General features: G+C 35.7%; 1 protein-coding gene across 1 annotated transcript in view; it reads right to left on the bottom strand.

The window, feature by feature from the left end:
• Window positions 1-24,153, bottom strand: part of LOC149806280 (uncharacterized) — a 386,203-nt gene that overhangs the window by 231,427 nt on the left and 130,623 nt on the right. Inside the window, exons 20-23 of the mRNA XM_089935557.1 lie at window positions 18,645-18,773; window positions 17,800-17,943; window positions 6,636-6,804; window positions 3,691-3,945 (exon numbers count right to left, since the gene is read on the bottom strand). Coding sequence (XP_089791683.1) covers window positions 3,691-3,945; window positions 6,636-6,804; window positions 17,800-17,943; window positions 18,645-18,773 — 697 coding nt within the window. The remainder of the gene's footprint in view (window positions 1-3,690; window positions 3,946-6,635; window positions 6,805-17,799; window positions 17,944-18,644; window positions 18,774-24,153) is intronic.

Here is a 24,153-nt window from a genome sequence, read left to right as displayed (position 1 = left end):
GAAGCTCAGTGAATTATGTGTATGATCACCTCAATAATATGCACAAAGCTTGATCATAAAAAACACATTCTATATCTCGATGAAACAAGCAAGTTTACTACATTAGATAAAAATATGACCAGAAACAAAGCCAGTAATTTAAATGCAAACTGACTTTATTATGCATATGTCTTGTTCATAACACAAACCGACTTTATTATGCATGTGTCTTGTTCATAACACAAACCGACTTTATTATGCATGTGTCTTGTTCATAACACAAACTGACTTTATTATGCATGTGTCTTGTTCATAACACAAACCGACTTTATTATGCATGTGTCTTGTTCATAACACAAACCGACTTTATTATGCATGTGTCTTGTTCATAACACAAACCGACTTTATTATGCATGTGTCTTGTTCATAACACAAACCGACTTTATTATGCATGTCTTGTTCATAACACAAACTGACTTTATTATGCATGTGTCTTGTTCATAACACAAACCGACTTTATTATGCATGTGTCTTGTTCATAACACAAACTGATTTTATTATGCATGTGTCTTGTTCATAACACAAACCGACTTTATTATTCATGTGTCTTGTTCATAACACAAACCGACTTTATTATTCATGTGTCTTGTTCATAACACAAATCGACTTTATTATGCATGTGTCTTGTTTATAACACAAACCAACTTTATTATGCATGTGTCTTGTTCATATGATGGATATTTAAAATATTCTGAACAATAAAGTTACTTTTAATTAAGGAATGGTATGTCAGAGCATCCCCTCAAAGTACATACTCCCCATGCACCTTTACACACTTCCTTAGTCTGATTATCCAATTATTTATGCCATTTTGTATTCACTCTTAGGTAATCCATTCATATAATGGCAAACTGCACTTCCAACACACTCCCATCAGTGAATCTTTGATAACAGCATTCAGCCAAAATTCACATGGAGCAAAACCAGTGCTGTATGGAGGATGTGGCAAAGCTAAATCAGTGTTTTATGAAGGATGTGTCAACTCTAAATCAGGGCTGTATGGAGGATGTGTCAACTCTAAATCAAGGCTATGGGAAGGATATGGCAAAGCTAAATCAGGACTGTATGAGGATGTGGTAAAGTTAAATCAGTATGCTCTGGAGGCAAAGTTAAATCAGGACTGTATGAAGGATATGCATGGAGGGTGTGGCAATGCTAAGTCAGGACTCTATGTAGTATGATGTGACAAAGTTAAAGGTCACTGGCCACCTCTATTGTACAAATGTGTGATATTATTGTAGTCATTAAAAACAAAACATTTGTTATACATGCATACCACAACAATGTTTAATTAAACTAAAATATCCATTTTTTTTAGGAAAACATTATTTGCCAATCTCCATAAAGAATCAAAGGTTTCTGCATGCCAAAAACAGAATGATATGACATACAGTTATCCCTTCTAATCAACCTAGCCTGGAGGATGTGGCAAAGCTAAATCAGGGCTCTATGGAGGATTGTGGCAAAGTTAAATCAGAGCTGTATGAAGGATATGCATGTGGAAAGGCTAAATCGGGGCTCTATGGAGGATGTAGCAATGTTAAGTCAGGGCTCTATGGAGGATTGTGGCAATGCTAAGTCAGGGCTCTATGGAGGATATGCATGGAGGATGTGGCAAGGCTAAATCAGGGCTCTATGGAGGATGTAGCAACACAAAGTCAGGGCTCTATGAAGGATTGTGGCAAAGCTAAATCAGGCCTCTATGGAGGATGTAGCAACACAAAGTCAGGGCTCTATGAAGGATTGTGGCAATGCTAAGTCAGGGCTCAATGGAGGATTGTGGCAAAGTTAAATCAGAGCTGTATGAAGGATATGCATGGAGGATGTGGCAAGGCTAAATCAGGGCTCTATGGAGGATTTAGCAACACAAAGTCAGGGCTCTATGAAGGATTGTGGCAAAGCTAAATCAGGGCTCTATGTATGATGTAAACAATCAAAGGTTTCTGCATGCCAAAAACAGATATGACATACATTTACCCTTCTATTCAACCTAGATATTCAAGTATTTAATTGTTCCACGTAAATATCTATGTGATATATCTTATGACTGTGCTTTTGTACAGCAAATATGGTGCATTGTATTGCATATGAATGTACAGTAGAGCAAATATGGTACACTGTGTTGCATATGGATGTAACCAAAAGAGTGATGATGGGAAAAAAGGGTTCTTTCTTTTTCCAAAGTCCCTATTTGCCACAAAAAAGTGAACTGAAGATGTGGAATCAAATAGGGTGAGGGATGGGAAAGTCCTAAATCCTCCTAAATCCTGTAGAAAGCACTGAGAAGAAAGATAGAAAGAGCGTAAGTAAAATATATCAAAAAAGGATTACAGTACAGTAATGTTACTGCAGATGTAAAATATTAATGTTGAAAATAATCATAATACTTTTTGAACATGTAGAGTGTAGGCTTTGATAAAACTCTTTATTCAGCATTATTATAAATGACCTTATGGACTCCAAAGGATTTTAAAAAAGAAATATGAGGTATTACTCTGGGGCGTTTATCATTTATAAGTGTACAAGTCTGTAGAATCAGTATTATAGATATGTATGTGTGTATATATATATATATATATATACCTTATTTAACATATATATCAGGCCATGATAAATAATTATTTTTTTTCCATTCCATAACTTACGGTGAAACTTTCTGTCCCAAGACTTAATAAATGATTTAATTTTGTTTTGAATTTATGCCCCCCCCACCACTGCACAGTACAATAAATAGATATGAGATAACAAAATTGCAAATGAGATGAAAAGTTTAATATTTTTGCTAGCATGGGTTGCGAAAGTATTATTAGAGAAAGATTTTGCTATTTACTCTACAAATATCAGTTATGATTACATAGGGCACACAAATAGAAGCCTGGGTGATGAATAAGGTTAGAGTATGGCTGGTGACCTTTAAATCAGGGCTGCAGGGAGGATGTGGCAAAGCTAAATCAGGGCTTTATGGAGGGTGTGGCAAAGATACATCATGGCTGTATGGAGGATTTGGCAAAGCTAAATCAGAGCTCTAAGAAGAGTGTGGCAAAGCTAAATTACGACTGTATGGAGGATGTATCAAAGCTTGGATGCTGAACTTATTAAGGAATTCTGCTGCTGTTGTCGATTTATGTACCAGTGCATTGTTATGGAGTAGAGGGAAACCTTGGAGAGCAGTGCATCGACACATGGTTTGGTAGTGTTCCACAGCTTTTGGTAACTCTTTGCAGGCATAAAAATGTCCAGTGACACTAGCAGAGTCAGGCAAAAGTACCTCGTTGAGCAGACCTTTGCACAGAAAAATAATGAGCATAAAACTCTCTTGAAAGTCTGACAACGTCAAGTGATTTATGATTTCTGCTTGTTTCTCTAATCTAAACTTTATTATTTTTATTTAGCTGGGTTGAACAAGGAAAAATTGTCTTTGAACATCTTTAACAATCTCATTCAAATGTCCCTGGTCATTCTTTTCATATTTGCTGAGCAACCTGTTTGGCAATTTCAACGAGTATTTCAGTAATTGGTTTTTGAAAATAATGATAGGTAATTCTATCATAGTGTTTTCATGACTGAGGATTAAACTCAAATTTATATTATTGGAAGACATAAGCATTCTACATGTGTTTGTTGTCTGCAATATTGACTAAATTATCTTACTTGAAAGCAAAATCCAGGGGAAACTCTCCTATCACATTTGTTTTTATTCCATCCACCACTATGGTGGCACTCTTTGCACTGATGGTAAATGCAAAATGATGCCAATACCCATCTGTCAGATAACTTGCTGGAGTTTCTTGTGGTAACTTAAGTGTTCTGCTTGCGAAGTCATGTCCCACTGTCACACCATTAACTGTTACAATCACATAGAAACCATCAATACTTGGGCCTCTGTATCTAACTGCACTTCTATTTCTGAAAAGATACAAATATCAAATTTATTCCAGAGAAGCTAGATAAAGGAGTAAAACTCCAAAATGTAATCTACTACAGATGAAAGAATTTAAATTAAAAAAATTTTCATGTGCCTTAAATGAAACTGACTTACGTCTGACATTCAAATCTGTCCCTTATAAAGCAATAAAACATTCTATAAACTATTTGGAAGATTACTTAAAAATTCTGAAAATAATTTTAAACTGGTTTACATAAACAAATGCAATCTTACCAACTGTTCCTCTACCCAATATAACAATGACGACAATATTTTGCATAAGTTCTTTACTTTATTTACATTTTCAGAAACTTTTCAATGATACAGTATTCTTTTTCAACAAAAACCCCATAGTTTCAAGGTTTTCAGTGTTGACTTAAAAAATCCTATCTTAACATAATGTTTTTTTATTAATTAAAACTATTGTTGTTAAGGAGCAGGAGACCAGAAGAATCCCCCACAAGAGACCCACGAAAGGACTAATGCTGTAGTGAACTTCCAGGAATTCAAATTAAGACCTTTTTCTTCTTTTTAATTGCTGAGTGTTGGAACCATCTGTGATATTCTTGAGTAGCCATGGTAGCCATAATGGATAGAAAGTCAGCACCATGTTTGTTTAGAACCAACTAGACACCTTAAGAACTCTTTTGGTGAAAACCCCATGTGAACATGACCATTGATTCTTCTGGAGACGGGATAATAAGATTTTCAAAAAAGCATTCATAGTGACCATATTCGATGTAAGATTAGCACTATTTTCTTTTGGGACCAAAAAGATATTTAAGCCTTTGAGTGAAAACCCCATGCTTATATGGCTATTCATTTCTGGAGTTGTAGCAATTGCAAGATTTCCAAGACGGCTACCACTGGTGAAGTGCATTTATTCCAAGATGAACTGTCAGATTACATTTGGTAGTAATTGTTGATAAGGTACTGAAATTATATTCCTTATAGGTGACAACCTTTATAAATATCTCAAACTCTATTTACACAAGGATAGGCCTTATTATAAGTATCTCAAACTCTATTTACACAAGGATAGGCCTTATTATAAGTATCTCAAACTCTATGTACACAAGGATAGGCCTTATTATAAGTATCTCAAACTCTATTTACACAAGGATAGGCCTTATTATAAGTATCTGAAACTCTATTTACACAAGGATAGGCCTTATTATAAATATCTCAAACTCTATTTACACAAGGATAGGCCTTATTATAAGTATCTCAAACTCTATGTACACAAGGATAGGCCTTATTATAAGTATCTCAAACTCTATTTACACAAGGATAGGCCTTATTATAAGTATCTCAAACTCTATTTGCACAAGGATAGGCCTTATTATACATATCTGAAACTCTATTTACACAAGGATAGGCCTTTTTATAAGTATCTAAAACTCTATTTACACAAGGATAGGCCTTATTATAAGTATCTCAAACTCTATTTACACAAGGATAGGCCTTATTATAAGTGTCTCAAACTCTACTTACACAAGGATAGGCCTTATTATAAGTATCTCAAACTCTATTTACACAAGGATAGGCCTTATTATACATATCTGAAACTCTATTTACACAAGGATAGGCCTTTTTATAAGTATCTCAAACTCTATTTACACAAGGATAGGCCTTATTATACATATCTCAAACTCTACTTACACAAGGATAGGCCTTATTATAAGTATCTCAAACTCTATTTACACAAGGATAGGCCTTATTATAAGTATCTCAAACTCTATGTACACAAGGATAGGCCTTATTATAAGTATCTCAAACTCTATTTACACAAGGATAGGCCTTATTATACATATCTGAAACTCTATTTACACAAGGATAGGCCTTTTTATAAGTATCTCAAACTCTATTTACACAAGGATAGGCCTTATTATAAGTATCTCAAACTCTATTTACACAAGGATAGGCCTTATTATAAGTGTCTCAAACTCTATTTACACAAGGATAGGCCTTATTATAAGTATCTCAAACTCTATTTGCACAAGGATAGGCCTTATTATACATATCTGAAACTCTATTTACACAAGGATAGGCCTTTTTATAAGTATCTCAAACTCTATTTACACAAGGATAGGCCTTATTATAAGTATCTCAAACTCTATTTACACAAGGATAGGCCTTATTATAAGTGTCTCAAACTCTACTTACACAAGGATAGGCCTTATTATAAGTATCTCAAACTCTATTTACACAAAGATAGGCCTTATTATACATATCTCAAACTCTATTTACACAAGGATAGGCCTTATTATAAGTGTCTCAAACTCTACTTACACAAGGATAGGCCTTATTAACTGATACTAGAAAAGTCACTCACAATGTATCCAATATCTTGATGATATATAATCAAATCTGATTATGATCAGAAATATAGCCTTTAGAGTGCTAGCATGCTCTGCCACACAGACAGATGTAATTTCAGGGATAAGTGGGTGGATGTATATTCATGTCACCATTATCAATATATCAAATATTTCTGATGGCATTCTGAACAAAAAGAAAGAATTTAATGCGTTACAAAAATGTGCAATGTCAGTCTATATATGACAAAGCTAAATAAAAATCTGACAGTTTAAATATAAACACAACAAAAAAATTCTGGCCAATCAGAATCTTAGACATCATAATGAATGCAGAAGAATTCAAATATTACCCTATGATGTATAAAAGGGTAGCATTAGCAGACATCTTTCCCTCTACAGGGTGAAACCTGAACCACATCATCACTGACATCTGATTTCCCTCCAGTCTGTAAACCATCTCTGGCATGGTACCCACTGCCATTCGTTCATCAAACACAATGTCATAATTGGTGGAGACATCTATGAAGAAATCAACAGTTTTGATCAAACTATAAAAGAACAATATATCTGGAATTAGCTAGATAATATCTATGTATTCATATCTGGAATTAGCTAAATAATATCTATATATCAATCAAAATTCTAAACATCTGTTAATAACAGCAGTGGATTAATGATTATCAAGGGTTGATTTTATGACTGGGTCGATGGGTAAACATCTTTATTTGATGACTTACAAGGATACCATAATAGCTGGAAAAAGAAGTGTGTGTGTCTGCATCCATGCATGTGTGAGTGATTTTTGGCTGCAGTTTAACCCTGTGCTTCCCATATTCCCAATCTGCCACAGTTTGTGCTGTGGCATTTAATTACTAATGGATTGATGGATGCTCTACTGGAAGAAAAGAATTTCCAGGAATCCAAGACAAGAACATATGATGTTGTTAGCCACTGAGTGCTGTAACCATCTCCTAAGAAATTCCAACATACCATATAACTTGTTCAACAAGACACCTGTATGTTCAGGACAAAATTTTGTCATGGCCATTGACCATGAATCTGTTAACATGGAAAGAAAAACATCAAACTTGTCTCAATGTCAATTTATATCCATTTGCTAAGTATAAATTAAGTGAATGCTTTTTAAATTAATATTTAAATGTCATGATGCAAGGTTTTCATCACATGCACACACAAACTGGATTTATTTTATCAAGCTCATAAGCCTGTGAAGCTAATACCCAGGGTGATGACCTTTGACCTTAAAATAAATGTTAAAGTACTGGCCATCAATTTGCTAAATCAGGTCAAAATTCACTTGTAACATGTACAAAGTTCCTGTATTATAAGCTCAGTGAAGTACTAAAATGCTGACAGGGATCTTTGACTTTAAGGTCACTTTGAAACAAATCTAAAAACCCCTTCACAAAAATGTTGATATGTTGGTAGCTTGTTTTGGTGAAAAACTCATGTCATTTCCATCATTCTTGCCAGAATAGTTACAAGAACTCTATTAAGATGGCCACTCTGCAAGGAATCATGATGGAGACCAGATGAATTCCAAGCCAGCAAGATATTGCTTTTATGATTTAGGGCAAAACCATCCTATCAGAAGCAGCCATAAAAAGATTTTCAGGATGCCCATCAAGGCAGCCATTTTGGAAAGTGGATCAGTATCATTATCATACAGGAATAACTATGTTTTCTGTTTGGCAAAGTGACTGTTTAGAAGATGTCACATTTTTGGGACATCACACTGGCATTGTTTCTCTTAGGGCTAGCAACAATATGAGAAGCATTTATAATGAAACACCCATTTTTACAGGATTAGCTGTATATAGTGCTTTTGATGTGTAGGGATTAATGATACAATAGTTCAATTTTGTTCTTGCATAGCTGGATCTTTTTCAGATGGAAAATACTTCAACTGTATTATAAAAATTCATTCTCCAACAGGGTGAATCAGAAGATTCAAGAACACTTTGCCACCACTGTTCACTCCACCAATTCCTTGCCCATGTGCACTGTCCATCATTAATTTTTAGGATACAGCCTAACTAGTGGGACATCAGTATGGAGCAGGGGGAGGGAATCTGGCAATAGCAAATGCTAAGTAGTACATCATTAGAACTAGTTTTATCCCACTTAAAAAATACATTTTAATATCATTCATAGACACCTGTTTGTTACTTTGTAGCTGAATTCATTGGGTTGGTTGGAGGCTGATGATTCCACAAATGGCAAAAGTAAAACAAACACATGGACTACTCACCCTTATGCAGAAGTTACAGCTGGATGGTATCTGGATGGGCAAGTTACTGTGTATGCCACTTTTTGAGTTATAACAATCAGATCCAAGAAAAATATGCCTTCACTTTGGTGAGCCAACAGACAAAAGTTAAAGGAGAAGAAGGTAGAGTGAGATCATTAAAACATGACTTTAATGATGTCCTCCAAAGGCAGAGTGAGATCATTAAAACATGACTTTAATCATATCCTCCAAAGGGAGAGTGAGATCATTAAAACATGATGTTCATCACATCCTCCAAAGGTAGAGTGAGATCATTAAAACATAACGTTCATCACATCCTCCAAAGGCAGAGTGAGACCATTAAAACATAACTTTAATCACATCCTCCAAAGGTAGAGTGAGATCATTAAAACATGACTTTAATCATGTCCTCCAAAGGTAGAGTGAGATCATTAAAACATGACGTTCATTGCATCCTTCAAAGGTAGAGTGAGAACATTAAAACATGACTTTAATCACATCCTCCAATGGCAGAGTGAGATCATTAAAACATGACTTTAATAACATCCTCCAAAGGTAGAGTGAGATCATTTAAACATGACATTCATCACATCCTCCAAAGGTAGAGTGAGATCATTAAAACATGACGTTCATCACAACCTCCAAAGGTATAGTGAGATCATTAAAACATGACTTTAATCACATCCTCCAAAGGTAGAGTGAAATCATTAAAACATGCCTTTAATCATGTCCTCCAAAGGCAGAGTGAGATCATTAAAACATGACTTTAATCATGTCCTCCAAAGGAAGAGTGAGATCATTAAAACATGACTTTAATCACATCCTCCAAAGGTAGAGTGAGATCATTAAAACATGACTTTAATCATGTCCTCCAAAGTTAGAGTGAGATCATTAAAACATGACATTAATCACATCCTCAAAGGGCAGAGTGAGATCTTTAAAACATGACTTTAATCATGTCCTCCAAAGGTAGAGTGAGATCATTAAAACATGACTTTAATCATGTCCTCCAATGGGAGAGTGAGATCATTGAAACATGACTTTAATCATGTCCTCCAAAAGTAGAGTGAGATCATTAAAACATGACATTCATCACATCCTCCAAAGGCAGAGTGTGATCATTAAAACATGACTTTAATCATGTCCTCCAAAGGTAGAGTGAGATAATTAAAACATGACATTCATCACATCCTCCAAAGGTAGAGTGAGATTATTAAAACATGACTTTAATCATGTCCTCCAAAGGTAGAGTGAGATCATTAAAACATGACTTTAATCACGTCCTCCAAAGGTAGAGTGAGATCATTAAAACATAACTTTAATGATGTCCTCCAAAAGTAGAGTGAGATCATTAAAACATGACTTTAGTCACATCTTACAAAGGCAGAGTGAGATCATTAAAACATGACTTTAATCATGTCCTTCAAAGTTAGAGTGAGATCATTAAAACATGACTTTAATGATGTCTTCCAAAAGCAGAGTGAGATCATTAAAACATGACTTTAATCAAGTCCTTCAAAGGTAGAGTGAGATCATTAAAATATGAATTTAATCATGTCCTCCAAAGGGAGAGTGAGATCATTAAAACATGACGTTCATCACATCCCCCAAAGGTAGAGTGAGATCATTAAAACATGACCTTAATCACGTCCTCAAAAGGCAGAGTGAGATCATTAAAACATGACTTTAATCACGTCCTCCAAAGGTAGAGTGAGATCATTAAAACATGACTTTAATAATGTCCTCCAAAGGCAGAGTGAGATTATTAAAACATGACTTTAATCACGTCTTCCAAAGGCAGAATGAGATCATTAAAACATGACTTAAATCACGTCCTCCAAAGGGAGAATGAGATCATTAAAACATGACGTTCATCACATCCTCCAAAGGTAGAGTGAGATCATGAAAACATTACTTTAATCACGTCCTCCAAAGGCAGAGTGAGATCATTAAAACATGACTTTAATCATATCCTCCAAAGATTGAGTGAGATCATTAAAACATGACGTTCATCAATCCTCCAAAGGCAGAGTGAGATCATTAAAACATGACTTTAATCACGTCCTCCAAAGATGAATGAGTTACAGAGGCCCATGAGATAGCCTCACTGGTTTTAGTTGTCCTGAATGACAGGTTCTTGTCAAGAAGGTACTAATAAGCTCTCTTGGTAACTACCGTAATCCAATATAAATGGAGGAAGCTGAAACATCAACTGTAACAGTTGATGTGGAGGAAAAGATATAAAGCCTGAATTGGACATAAAAGTCTTGTTCAACCTCAGCACATTAACAACTGAGACTGGAGATCTCAATAGGAGTGGAACGAAAAAATGGAAGCTGGTTTATTTGCAAAAATATCTAGTTGGCAAAGGAGACAAACTAATTCATAACTTCCACTGAAACTTGTACAGCCTTGCTTACAGACTGGGCATGAAGCTTGTTTCTTAATCGTTTAGAATCTAAGGACAGCAAGTAAACTGTCTTGAGGGTAAGGTTCTCAAAGTTAGCTTCACACAAAGATTCATTGAGGAGAATTATCTAGAGACCACATGACACAAGAAAGATTCCATTTAGGCATTAGTGAGCAATGCACTGACATTTGCAGATAAAAATACCTGATCAGGTCTGCTAAGTGAGAGTCCATCCCAATGGCCAGTTCTTTTAAAATGTAAGAGTGTTGGATAAGGCTGCCCTATAACCCTTGAGAGTAGAAACAGCCATTAGCAGTGTTTCTCTTCAAATAGGAAAAGAGGAAAATCAGCTACTGTACTGATAGAGGGACAGTTAGGACTGCACCAATCATAAAAGAATCTTTACTTGGCATCATAGATCTCAGACATGGATTTTCTCCTGGACAGATTTATGCACTTGCCAACTCTATTCAATAACTTTTTCTGGAGAGATTGTTTGAGATTGAGGTAAACATGAACATTGAAAATCTATAGGCTGTTGTGCAGGAGACAGCTCCTTTGCTGTGAGAGGAGGTCATTCCTCTGGGTAATATTCTGGAATGGTCCACCATCAGATCAAGAAAATCATTAATCTATAATTGCAACCGCCAATGAGAGACTATCAAAACTAGCTGAGTAGTAGCATTACTAATTCATGAAATAAATGTGTGATCATCCTGAAGAGTGGGAAGACAATAGAACAGACAATCTCACTTAGGCTGAAAGAATAAACTACTTAGGCCATCTGGTTTGGAACTGGGACAATAGAAAAGGGAAGACTGTTGTTTAGCACTTAAGTATACAAGTACACCTGTGGAGTCCCACTGACTAGAACAGGAAGTCCACAACAAATCGGTGTAAGGACCATTCCATGAGCACTATCTTGCCTTTCTTGACAACCTGTCTGCCAAAAATTTCTTTTTGCCAGGAATGTGGTGAGCTTGGAGGGTAATTCCATCAAGGTTGCCATGCAAAGGAAGGTTCAAACCTCCATGTGTGACTCCTTGTCTCCTGAGGTATGCTACCACTGACATGTTGTCAGAGAAGACCATCATGCAGTGACCTATTATTTTTCGACACACCCCTGAAGGGCTAAGAACACTGCCCTCATTACCAAATTGTTAATGTGGAGGATAGATTTTTCTCAGGACCATGAACTCTGAAGAATCCATCCTTGTAGCTCCAGTTGCACAGGGACTGTGCCTAAAAACTTATCCTGATTTGTCCACCAAATAAGATGATGGTAGAAATCCTGACCACATGAAATGTGAGCAGTCATATGGTCCCTGTGTAGTTTCCAGATCAACAAAAAGAAGAAAAAGGAGAAACTGCAGAGGAACCAGGTCTGCTGAAGAGTTCGGAGTCTGCAGCAGAGAAAGAAAAAAAGAGTGGACGATGCATTCTTCGCTGTCAGTGCCACCAACTCTATCCATGAACTAACCCTCTGTTTGTGAGGATATTCATCCCCATGCAGACAAAATCTTGAGATGGAGTATGTTCCAATCTCTCTAGTTTTGTTAAAAGAAACAATTTGGTCAATATGAACCAACAAAGAGACAGATCTAGTCTAAGAATCTATACTGCCATTGTAGAAAAAAACAGTATTTGACATATTGGACTTGGATACTTAACAACCTTAAATAGGCTACATCTACTTCCATGAACTTGGTAAACATTATGGGTGTGGAGACTAGGCTGAATGGCAAAGCTCAGATCTACGGTATGTATTCCAGATCTGAGCTTTGCCATTCAGCCTAGTCTCCACACCCATCCAAGCAAAGTCAAAAGTACTTCCTGTGGGGAAGAAAGATGCATCCTGAAGATCAGTAAAGACCATTCAGTCACCAGGAATCATGACATTCCCAACTGAGGATGTTCTCTCCATCCTGACATGGTTCACTGCATAAATCTGTTTAAGGAGGAAAGATCAGTAATTACTTGTAACTATCCCTCATTCTTGGGAACCAGGAACATTTGGAAGCATAAGGCTGGAGATTGGTCATTGAAAACTCTCTCTACTGCACCCTTCTTAAGACTGGAGTGAACCACTTTTAATCACATATTAACTGGTGGAAGTACATGGGGGAACTAAAGAGAGATACTAAAATTTAAGCTAGTAATCACATATTATGATTGAACGGACCAAACCATTGCCTGTTACACCAGACCAAGGCTCTGAATACCAGAACCAATGGATGAGGGTCAATATGAAGAAAAGGAAGCAAGTCCCAAGGGATGTAGACTCAGTTCTATGGAAATATGGAGAGGCCAGACAACTTCCCTTGTTGCATGCTCTTTAAGGGCCCAACTGCCAAGAAGGAGTTCTGGAATGGGGTTGTTGCTTTGATTGAGGTTTGTAGCTTTAAAGAATTCAGATGATGGACACCAATTCTGATAAATAATGCTTATCTTCTTGGTTGGTTTAAAAGGGTCAGGAGCAAATGCAAGTGACCAGTGTTGTTGGTCTCTCAAATCCTGAGAAGCCATGGAGGGGATGAGTTTCCTAAAGAGAGTCTCTTTCTCCAGAGGAGCAGCCCTCAGAGGTTCTTGCTATGTTCTAATCAATATCCCTTTTAGAGATGGAGAAGCTAACAATGCCATGAACAAGGATAAGACACACCCAGAAGGTTTTGCCACTGCTACCAACAAATGATGAAGGGCAACTGACAACAGAGATTCCTTAACTTTAGCAGGTTGATGCAGACTCAACAGGTGAGAGTGACTCTCAACTCTCCTGTGGCATTTGGGTGAGAAATGTCTATTTCCTTCCATTCTGACCCAACCTTGTAAGAAGAAGATTTAAGTCCATGGCTCATGGCATTGACCTCTATACCATGTAACCAAGGTCCTGAAGTACAAGACAGCATGCAAGGAAAAAAACAACCAAAAAAGTTCACTTTGAAATTCTTGATCAAGGGTAATTCCATACATCAAAGATGCACATAAGTAGTAAGCGACATTGCTATGTTAACACATTTTAGTGTAAATAAAGTGACCAATAATGTTTGCAACCAAAAAAGAGAATGAAGGACAGTGTCCATGGGTTGACCAGAAGAGACCTAATTTACTAGAATCTTCTGGTTTATCCTATGGGAGGATGAATTCTTACCAAATCAGGACATTTTCCATCTCAAAAAGAACCAGCTATGCAATAGCAACAGGGTATGTATCTAGAAACACACCCTTGCTGTCCACTGAGTAGTAATAATGATATTTATTAAGATGGCTGCCATGGCAGACATACTGGACATTAGATTACCATGATTTTCATTCATGACCAACTAGACACCATTCATTTAGGAGGAGTAGAGGTGGTGGTCATATTGAACATTCCAGTGGAATTATTTTGACTGGACATCACAAGTCTTTGCATGAAAACCTCATTCCTGCTAGACTTCTGTTTAGGACCAGCACTTTCTGTACGGCTGCCAAACAAAACATAACATCAGCATCAGTTTCATTTCCCATGTATGCAGAATTACTGTTATTATTTTTTTCATTTCTTGCATCCTGTTTAGCATATTTAAAATAATACTTCATGTGATAATATATGACTTTGAGCTGGCTTAATCAGTGCAAGATGATCCAGTTCTGATTTCAAGAAAACATTTAACATTTCTTTTATTTTGTCCACAGGGTCGGTTGGCTTCATTGTTAGAATATTGCCCACATAAATTATGCTATGTGTGATCAGACAATTCCAAAAGGACCAGTTATTAATTGTTTATGCTTAGGTTACAAAATAGCTCAATAGGCATAAAACCAGGTCAGTTTGGTTTCATTGTTTAAACTTTGCAGTGATGTCTAAGCATGCATCATCGCCCAATGCTAAAACATCAAAAGCTAAGCAATCAAAATATCACATAAAATTTAAAGATGGATGGAAATTAGGGAACTTCAGTTGTTTGAATCAAGTTCAAAGGACATCAATTCTGCCCTTCCCGTAAAGCTGATTTTAACATCTGCTACAGAGGCAAGGATGACATTACACGTCATTCAGCATATTAAAACATTTTAAATGTAACAACAAATATGCTATCATTGAAATCCATGATCAGTCTCAAATGTGAATCAAAATATACATGCTGGAACAGTTTTCCAACTTTGTAGCTGAATATAATCTACTGCAGATGGTATCAAATCATTTTTCAGATCGATTCAAAGGAATGTTCCCTGACTCGGAAAGACAAACATTCTTTTTGAATGGATGAAAACTTTTAAAACTGTGACCCAAGATTATCTTCAGGACTTATTCAGGACTTTTCAACACAATACCAGTCGAGATCAATATCACATGGAAACATTCTACCACCAAAACCAAGAACAGAGCAATTTAAAAAGAGCTTCCAATATACTCTGGTACAGTTCTGTGGACCAAGCTTCCACTACATGTAAAATCTGCTTAAAATATTACAGTATTTAAGAAGAGATACCATGAGCATGTATGTTTCTAATTTATAATAAAATGTAGTATTTTAATACTAAACATGTTAAAATAAACAGTAATTACTGCTTTCTTTCATATAATGCACTTGGTTATGCACTCTTAAGAGGACCTCAAAGGAGAATAGTCCTTGACTAATGAGTCACCCTTTCTAAAGTATTATTATTATTATTATCATTATTAATGGCCATTATATTGGTTACTTGCTTTCCATCAGTGAAATAAAGGGTATTTTTAAAAAGAAAGAAAACAAAATTATACAATATTTATTTCTAACTACCCTGAATTTCACTATTTTAATGGCACTGAATTTCATTACAGTGGTCCCCCTCATAAACACTCCCCCCACCAGTGGCCACCCACTCTTTATGGCCAGAATCCCTTGGCACTGACGAGTTTGTGTTCAAAAGTACCCCTCAAGAAAGGCCACCCCTCTAACTTGACCAGCAGCCAACATATTAGTGCAGAATTGTAAAATTTACCCCTCACAAGCAGCCACATTGTATTATTATTAACATGTGTCCAGAGTCAATATTTAATTATGGTAAGGTAAGTAATCTGATTATCTTTCCTGATGTTGGTTTCTGGATGTCAGGTTTTCATTGCCAAAAAAGAAGTGCTGGCTAAAGTACATGTACTACTTAGGTTATTATTATATCATTAATGCCAACATTTGCAGGAAATGGGGTCAGCAGTGTTTTGATAGAGCTTTGCGTTTCACACATTATTTTGTTTTTGTTTTAATAGACGATTGCCACCAGACATTTTAACTGTCAAGATCATAACATGGTCAGATAGAAATTGGGTCAGCAGTGCTTTGATAGAGCTTTGTGCTTGACACAGCATTTTTTTTTTTTTTTAAAATTGATGATTACAATCGATGTAAATGTCAAGATGATAACATGGTCAGATAGGCTAAAAATAGATTTTGTGGATTATCACACACACACACACACACACAGAGAAACAAGTAACATTGAACAAAACAGGGTACCAGACAAAGACCAAAAACTCATGTGACAGTTCATGTATCACTTCCTGTATAACAAGACATTTCAGTCACAAATGTCTCATCTGCAAAATTAAATTGCAGTACTGTACAATTATCAACATAGGAATAAATCATTATAAAATTTTAACATGTCATCATGTACATGAAGAATTAATACTTTAGAAGAAAAATTAAAAGTTATTACACTCAACAACAATTGGTAGAGTTCACTTGCCCAAAAATGTTATGTTGGGAAGACTCAAATAAACACAAGATCATAAAAAATAAGGAGAATATTCTGTAACAGTGGTAAAGTGGAATAAATGGAAAGAAAATTATTTTCAATACAGAACAAAGTATGTACCAAGATTTAAATAATGTTTTTGAATGGTTTTGTAATGCGCATGCCAACAATACCCCACTCACATTTCACACATAAGAATACAAACTATTAATTTATGTTACCATGAAATAACTGTTTAAGACAGGAAGAACATTTTAATAATTAATGCTACTTTTAAATGAAGATACTAACTGCTTTTAGTTATATGTAGCTTTTCTACTACATACACATCTCACAAATACAGTTCCCCTCTGGAAAGACCACCTGTCTTATAAAGCCACTTTCCCGGTGCAGAAGGGGTGGACATATATGAGGGGGACCACTGTATTTCTAACTGTCCTGAATTTCATTATTTCTAACTGCCTTGAATTTCATTAATATGTTCAGATCTTCCAAATAATAAAACTCATCAGACATAATAATAATAATAATAATAATAATAATAATAATAATAATAATAATAATAATAATATAACTTTATTTATAGAGAGTGATACATTTAGTCAAGGACTATTCTCTCTTGAGGCCCTCTTAAGAAGGGTATAACAATGTGCATTAGTGAAATAACAGTAATTACTGTTTAATTGATGATTTAAGTCAAGTTAAAAACATTTACTCATGATCTGATATGAAATAGTCATTAGAGTGGCAATATGTTGAGCCATCACTTCATTAATATGTGTGAATATCCCTCATCATCAAACCAATCAAAATGCTTTATGATTCATGCCCACATTCCAAGTTTGATCAACTTTGGAAATATGGCTTTCCTAATGAAAACAAGGGCAGCTAATTTGATGCAAGATCACCTCAATAATCTGTGCATCTCACTCGTTATCAAACTTTGTCCAAGATCATGATGATTTGCCCAAGATGTTTCTTTTCCATGGTGCCACCACATTTCAGTATATAAATAAGAGAGAAAGAAAGAGAGAGAGAGAATGAAGAGATGAAGAGAGTTAGTTTTTGAAGTCAATGCTGGTGAATTGTGAAGATAATGCTGCATTGTTCTTACCTTTACATCGCATTTCAACATAGGGCTTCCCTTGTGGACACTGACAGATGTAATCCGTGATAGTTGACCTACAAGTGCTGCCACCTTTACAGGGACTGCTGTCACATGGATTGGCGGCAATCTCACAGTTCACTCCACTGTATCCTGGGTAACAATACAAGATAGGTTACTGCTGATGGTGATGGAATAATGACTTAATACTGTGAATTCAATAAAGTTGTTAAGTACCAACTGGATACTGGTCAGAATGATTTAATACTGTGAATTCAATAATGTTGTTAAGTTCCAATCAAATACTGGTCATAATGACGTAATACTGTGAATTCAGTACTATTGTTAAGTTCCAATTGGACACTGGTCATAATGAATTCAATACTTGTAGATAAACACTTTCACTCTCCAGACTTTCATCTTTCACTCAAACTCCACTCAAAAAATTTTTACTTTAGGTAAGACATTAAGTTCTAAATGTGTGTTGTAAGACATAAAGTACTAAATGTGTGTTGTAAGACATCAGGTTCTAAATGTGTGTTGTAAGACATCAGGATTTAAGTGTGTGTTGTAAGACATCAAGTTCTAAATGTGTTGCAAGACATTAAGTTCTAAATGTGTGCTGTAAGTCATCAAGTTCTAAATGTGTGTTGTAAGTCATTAAGTTCTAAATGTGTTTTGCAAGGCATTAGGTTCTAAATGTGTTTTGAAAGACATAAAGTTCTAAAGTTACACTGGCATTTGTATTCGAGGGGTTCAAGTGACCCAAATTCCCCTTCATTTTCACAGACAGCTGTTTTCATGCTACACCAGTATCTATGTATCAGTGTTTAATGTCATGAAGTCATGGTTACCTGTTTGACACTGGCATTTGTATCCAAGGGGCTCAAGTGACATACATTTCCCTCCATTCTTACAGGCAGATGTACCATTCTCAAGATTACACCAGTCCTTCACCAGGTCACATGCTTTCCCAGTGTAGTCTGAATAACAAGATCACAACATATATGGATAGTGTTGTCATACGAAGTTGAATTTCTAACTGTCAGAACATATGACAAAGTCCAATTTCTGTCAGAATGTAGTACATATGGGTCATATTTTACTCAATCAGCTCATGTGTGGACTCAATAAGTCCATGTGGGGACTTGCTAAGTCCATGTGCAGACTCAATAAGCCCATGTATGGGCTCACTAAACCCATGTGTGGACTCAATAAGCCATATGTGTGGACTCAATAAACCCATACGTGGACTCAATAATTCCATGTGTCAACGCAATAAGACCAAGTGTTGACTCAACTCAACCCATGTGTGGACTCACAAAAACCATGTATGGACTCAATAAGCTCATGTGTGGAGACAACAAGTCCATGTGTGGACTCACTAAACCCATGTGGACTTCAGGGATTAGCATAAAAATCTGAAGACTGAATATATACTGAACAACACAGACCCCAAGACAACAAATATTTTATAAATTATGACATCAAAATATATCAGTGGGGCATACAGTGAAATGTTTTAATGATGCAGTCATTAGTTTTCAGTACTTGTCTGATACTCTGTAGAAATGACTCATGGCTGATTGATAACTTTGGAAGAAAACAATCAAGTCCAAATTTTCATGTACAATTAGATTTGTTGCATATGATTGTAATATCACCTGATTCACATTATCATGGCAGTGAAGATATTTTCAAAATGTTTGATCTCAGGAGAATAGGTAAGCATGGAATAATATTAATTTGGCATTTCCAATTAACAAACTAATGATGAGTTATGTGGTGGTGGATTATCAACTTGACAGAAATAATCAATAAGACCAAGCGTTGACTCAACCCATATATGGACTCACAAAAGCCATGTGTGGACTCAATAAGCCCATGTGTAGATTCAACAAATCCATGTGTGGACTCACTAAACCCATGTGGACTGCAGGGATTAGCATAAAAATCTGAAGATTGAAAATATACTGTAACAACACAGGACCCATAACAACAAATATTTTATAAATTATGACATGAAAATATATTGATGGGGCATGCAGTGAAATGTTTTAATGATGCAGTCCTTAGTTTTCAATACTTGACTGATACTCCATAGAAATGACTCATGGATGATTGATAACTTTGGAAGAAAACAATAAAGTCCAAATTTTCATGTACAATTAGATTTGTTGCATATGACTGTTATATCACCTGATTCACATTATCATGGCAGTGAAGATATTTTCAACATGTTTGATCTCAGGAGAATATGTAAGCATGGAATAATGCTAATTTGGCATTTCCAATTAACAAACTAATGACTATCAACTTGACAGAAATAATCATGTATTACATATTTTACAATAAATGGCTGCAAACTGTCTTCCAATAAACTAGTTTAAACATCACTGTTCATAGTTTGATATAAAAAAATCTATTGAGCTACCTGACCATAATAAGTTATCCATGCCAATATTATTGTGATAATCTGCTGACCATGCAATCCACTGTTCATATTAGGGCTACACTCCCCATGACAGTGCAATCAACTGTTCATATTTGGGTGACACTCCCCATGACAGTGCAATCCACTGTTCATTTTCCATCCGTAATACTGAAAGTTGTTGTCTTATCCAAAAACAGTGTTTTATTGAAAAAAGTCACTATACTCTGGCCATTTTCCAATGCAAATGTTCTCCACACCATATTTTACAACCTCTGATGCTTTCCTTACTGACTACCAACTCCTTAATCTGCATGTTTATAATTTGTACAAATTCAACAACCTCTGTACATACCTAGTACATAATTTGTCATATAATATTAAATATAATTGGGGATATAAGTCTGCTACCTACCAAATCCAGGCCTGCTAAAGATGAAAATTCATCTTTTCTGCTTGTATTATATAGACAAAGGCTAACAACTCTTGCCCATTACTTCCCCTTGCCACCATTAGTTGTCACCAGTTATTAAGTTGAATGAACTAACAATGAAGATACTTGCATAGTAGAGTGGAAGGAAGGGTTAAGTATCGTGATTGGGTAAGTATTCTTCAAGAAATAAAATTTTCCTTTCTCTTTTAAAAACTTTTGCTATCACATTAACATTAGGAGAATATGTAATATGAGGAAGGATTGCTGAGCATCCTTCCTATCCCTTCAGTACTGTTACAGGGGAAAAAAGATTGGATTCCATATGTGAATGATAACCTGCTCTCGAACTTAAAGTAACACAGCATATGATAATGTGAACCATGACCATTCTATCCGATTAAGAAGATGACTTTTTAAATCTTCTTAGCTGGTATCATCAAAATTCACTGGCAGATACAGCAAAACTAAGAGGCTGTGTTGGTAGGATTGGATCTGGCTGTCATTTAGGCTGCAGTCACATGACCCACCAGATTCAGGTTTTGTCTCTGCAGAAGTAAATCCCCAAGATAAAAACTCGAAAAGATTGACTCTGCATATAGCCAACAGCTGTTGTCATGTTTTGGATCAAAACACTGCATTAAAAATTGAGGATTGCAGATATTTTTCTAATTTCATGAACTCATGAGGTAACTCTGATCTCATGAGACATACGGGTATGCCAAGCATAGGTCCCACTTATGCCATGAAGATTGAGTTTAGGAGGTGACATCCTGCTGTTTTCTAATTTCATGAACTCATGAGGTAACTGATCTCATGAGACGTCAGAGTATGAAGAAACATAGGTCCTACTTAAGCCATGAAGATTGAGTTTATGGGGTGATATCCTGCTTTTTTCTAATTTCATGAAATCATGAGATGATGTTTAGCCACTGCTCTCAGCTTATCTATAGATGATAGAGACTGTATGAATACTCTCTGACTGCAAACAATGATACAGTGGTTCTTGGCATCAATGTCTGATTGTATTATGAGGGTCACTGAACCATGTGAACTGAACTGAAGATAGTCTGGGTCAACTGAAAGGGCATGTAACTTCTTCACCCTCCATGTCAAAGCTAAAGCTATCAGGAAACAGTTTTTGTATAAAAATAGCTTTAGTGAGGTCCATTCTAATAGCCTGAATTATCAGAATTGAGCAAAGTTAAGATCCACAACAGATTCCATGTTTTTAAACAGGATTAGGGATTTTGGTCTCTTCAAATCAAAACTGGCTAGTAGGTTTGAGATAGGGATTTTGGTCTCTTCAAATCAAAACTGGCTAGTAGGTTTGAGATAGGTATTTTGGTTTCTTCAAATCAAAACTGGCTAGTAGGTCTGAGAGATCATTAACATGACCAATATGTCTTCTGCCATGATGCCTGAATGTGTGAGATAACATGGAACAGTAGCATTTAATAATAATAATAATAATAATAATAATAATAATAACAATGACTTTATTTAAAGAGGGTAACACAATTAGCTAAGAACTAATCTACCTTGAGACCCTCATACCAAGGACTTTTTTTAAATATTAGCTGCATCTCTGAAGCCACTGGATATATTGGGTTTGGAAGAAGGAAATAGAGAGGGTATTTCTAATTTCAACTGGAATACTATTCCAGAGCAAAGTTCCAGAGTATTGGAAACTTTTTAAAAATAATTCCTTATTTAGTTTGGGAATTTTGTACTGTTTGGTAGATATGGATCGCAGGTGGGAAGTATTGCCAGGTAGCCTGTACTGGAACAGTGATTGTAAATATTCAGGAGCACTATTATTGGATATCCTGTACATTAATTTGACTTTTCTCAGATGTATTTGGTTTTAATAGGTAATATTTTTAATTTACCAGCTAAATTGTCCTTGCTTTCTTTATGAACTGATATTAGCCCAAATGCTCTTTTTTGAAGATGTGCCATCTTTGGTATGATTTTATCATTTGAATTCATCTTACTCTATTACAGTTGTCTAAATAGGGTTGTATATAACTGTTATAAAATAGTTTTCTGTGCCTTTCAGGGAGAAAATGTCTTATCCTACTGAGAAGCCATAAACTTGAATTGACTTTTATATTGATATGTTTGATATGGTCAGTCCATGATAGGTTAGTATCTACCAAAACACCAAGTAGTCTATCATGACAGACCATTTGCAAATTTTTATCCTTCCATGTGAGACATAGTTTATCACTATCAAGATTTGTCCTTGTTTGCCATGTTGAGATAAGTAATATTTTAGTTTTGCTAGTATTTATCACCATTCCGCTGCATGTGCACCAGTTGTCCAGTTTGTTTAGGGCATTCTGTAAAGAAATTTCGAGGTCATGCTTTGTGTTTTGGATGTCTGACAATGATGTGTCATCTGCATAGAGATCTGTAGATGATATTGAGTCTCTTAGTAAAAGTGGTAGGTCATTAATAAATAAAATAAAAAGTTATGGACCTAGAATTGAGCCATGGGGTACTGCATATCTAATTGTTCCAGGTTCAGACAGAACATTATTTATATAAACATGTTGTGTTCTCTCACTTAAGTATGAAGTAAACCATCTAACTGCTTTCATCACATTGGTAGATTTTCAGTTTCTTCAAAAGGATTTCATGATCCACCATGTCAAAAGCTTTCCTGAAATCTGCAAATACAGATCCTATTATTCTACTTTGGTCAAGTGCTTGAAGCCATTTATCAGTTAGGGAGATCAAGACAGTTTCACATGAATGTTTCTGTCTAAAGCCTGATTGATTAGGGTGTAGCAGCAAGTGTTTGGTTAAATATGACATGAATGAATCATGGACATGTTTTTCAATCAATTTTGACAAGTTTGGTAGTATTGAAATTGGTCGGTAGTTATCAGCATCATCCTTAGAACCAGATTTGTGAATAGAAGTTACTTTTGCAGTTTTCCATATTTTGGGGATGGATGATTACGAGTGTTATGCTATCTACAATAGCAGAGGCAGAAGATTTAATGAGTCGTGGACCAATCTGATCCAGTCCTGTTTATCAAAGCTTTTTGATACTGGTGGAATAGAGAAACATACCTCCTTTGAGATTTTACTGCTGCAGAACTGTTTCAGTTCATTCAGTATGTTTCTATCACTGGTTCTTTCAACTTTGTGGTAATGTGAGTGAAAAAGTCATTGAAAACATTCGCAATGGCAGTGTCATCAACAACTATGCTGTCATTTATCAGAAGTGAGTGAATTTGATTTGTCTAATCTTTGTGTGTTCCTCCAGTGAGTTCATTGAGGACTTTCCAAATGGAGTTTGATGATAATCAGTGCTACATTGTCACCTGACAGATGTAGAGAAAAAAGTCAGCTAGTTGAGGAATCAAGGCATTCATACAGACAATGTTACTGACTTGACACCGGACCCTGAAAACACAACGTTTTTCATTTCAAGCTTTCAGAGTGTAAGGCCTTTTTACTCTCAAGATTCTCTCCAAAATAAAATGTA

Source organism: Sinohyriopsis cumingii, chromosome 2 (genome assembly GCF_028554795.1).
Source record: "Sinohyriopsis cumingii isolate HCF-2022 chromosome 2, ASM2855479v2, whole genome shotgun sequence".
In the NCBI taxonomy this organism is placed as follows: domain Eukaryota; kingdom Metazoa; phylum Mollusca; class Bivalvia; order Unionida; family Unionidae; genus Sinohyriopsis; species Sinohyriopsis cumingii.
This window is presented reverse-complemented; position numbering and strand designations above follow the sequence as displayed.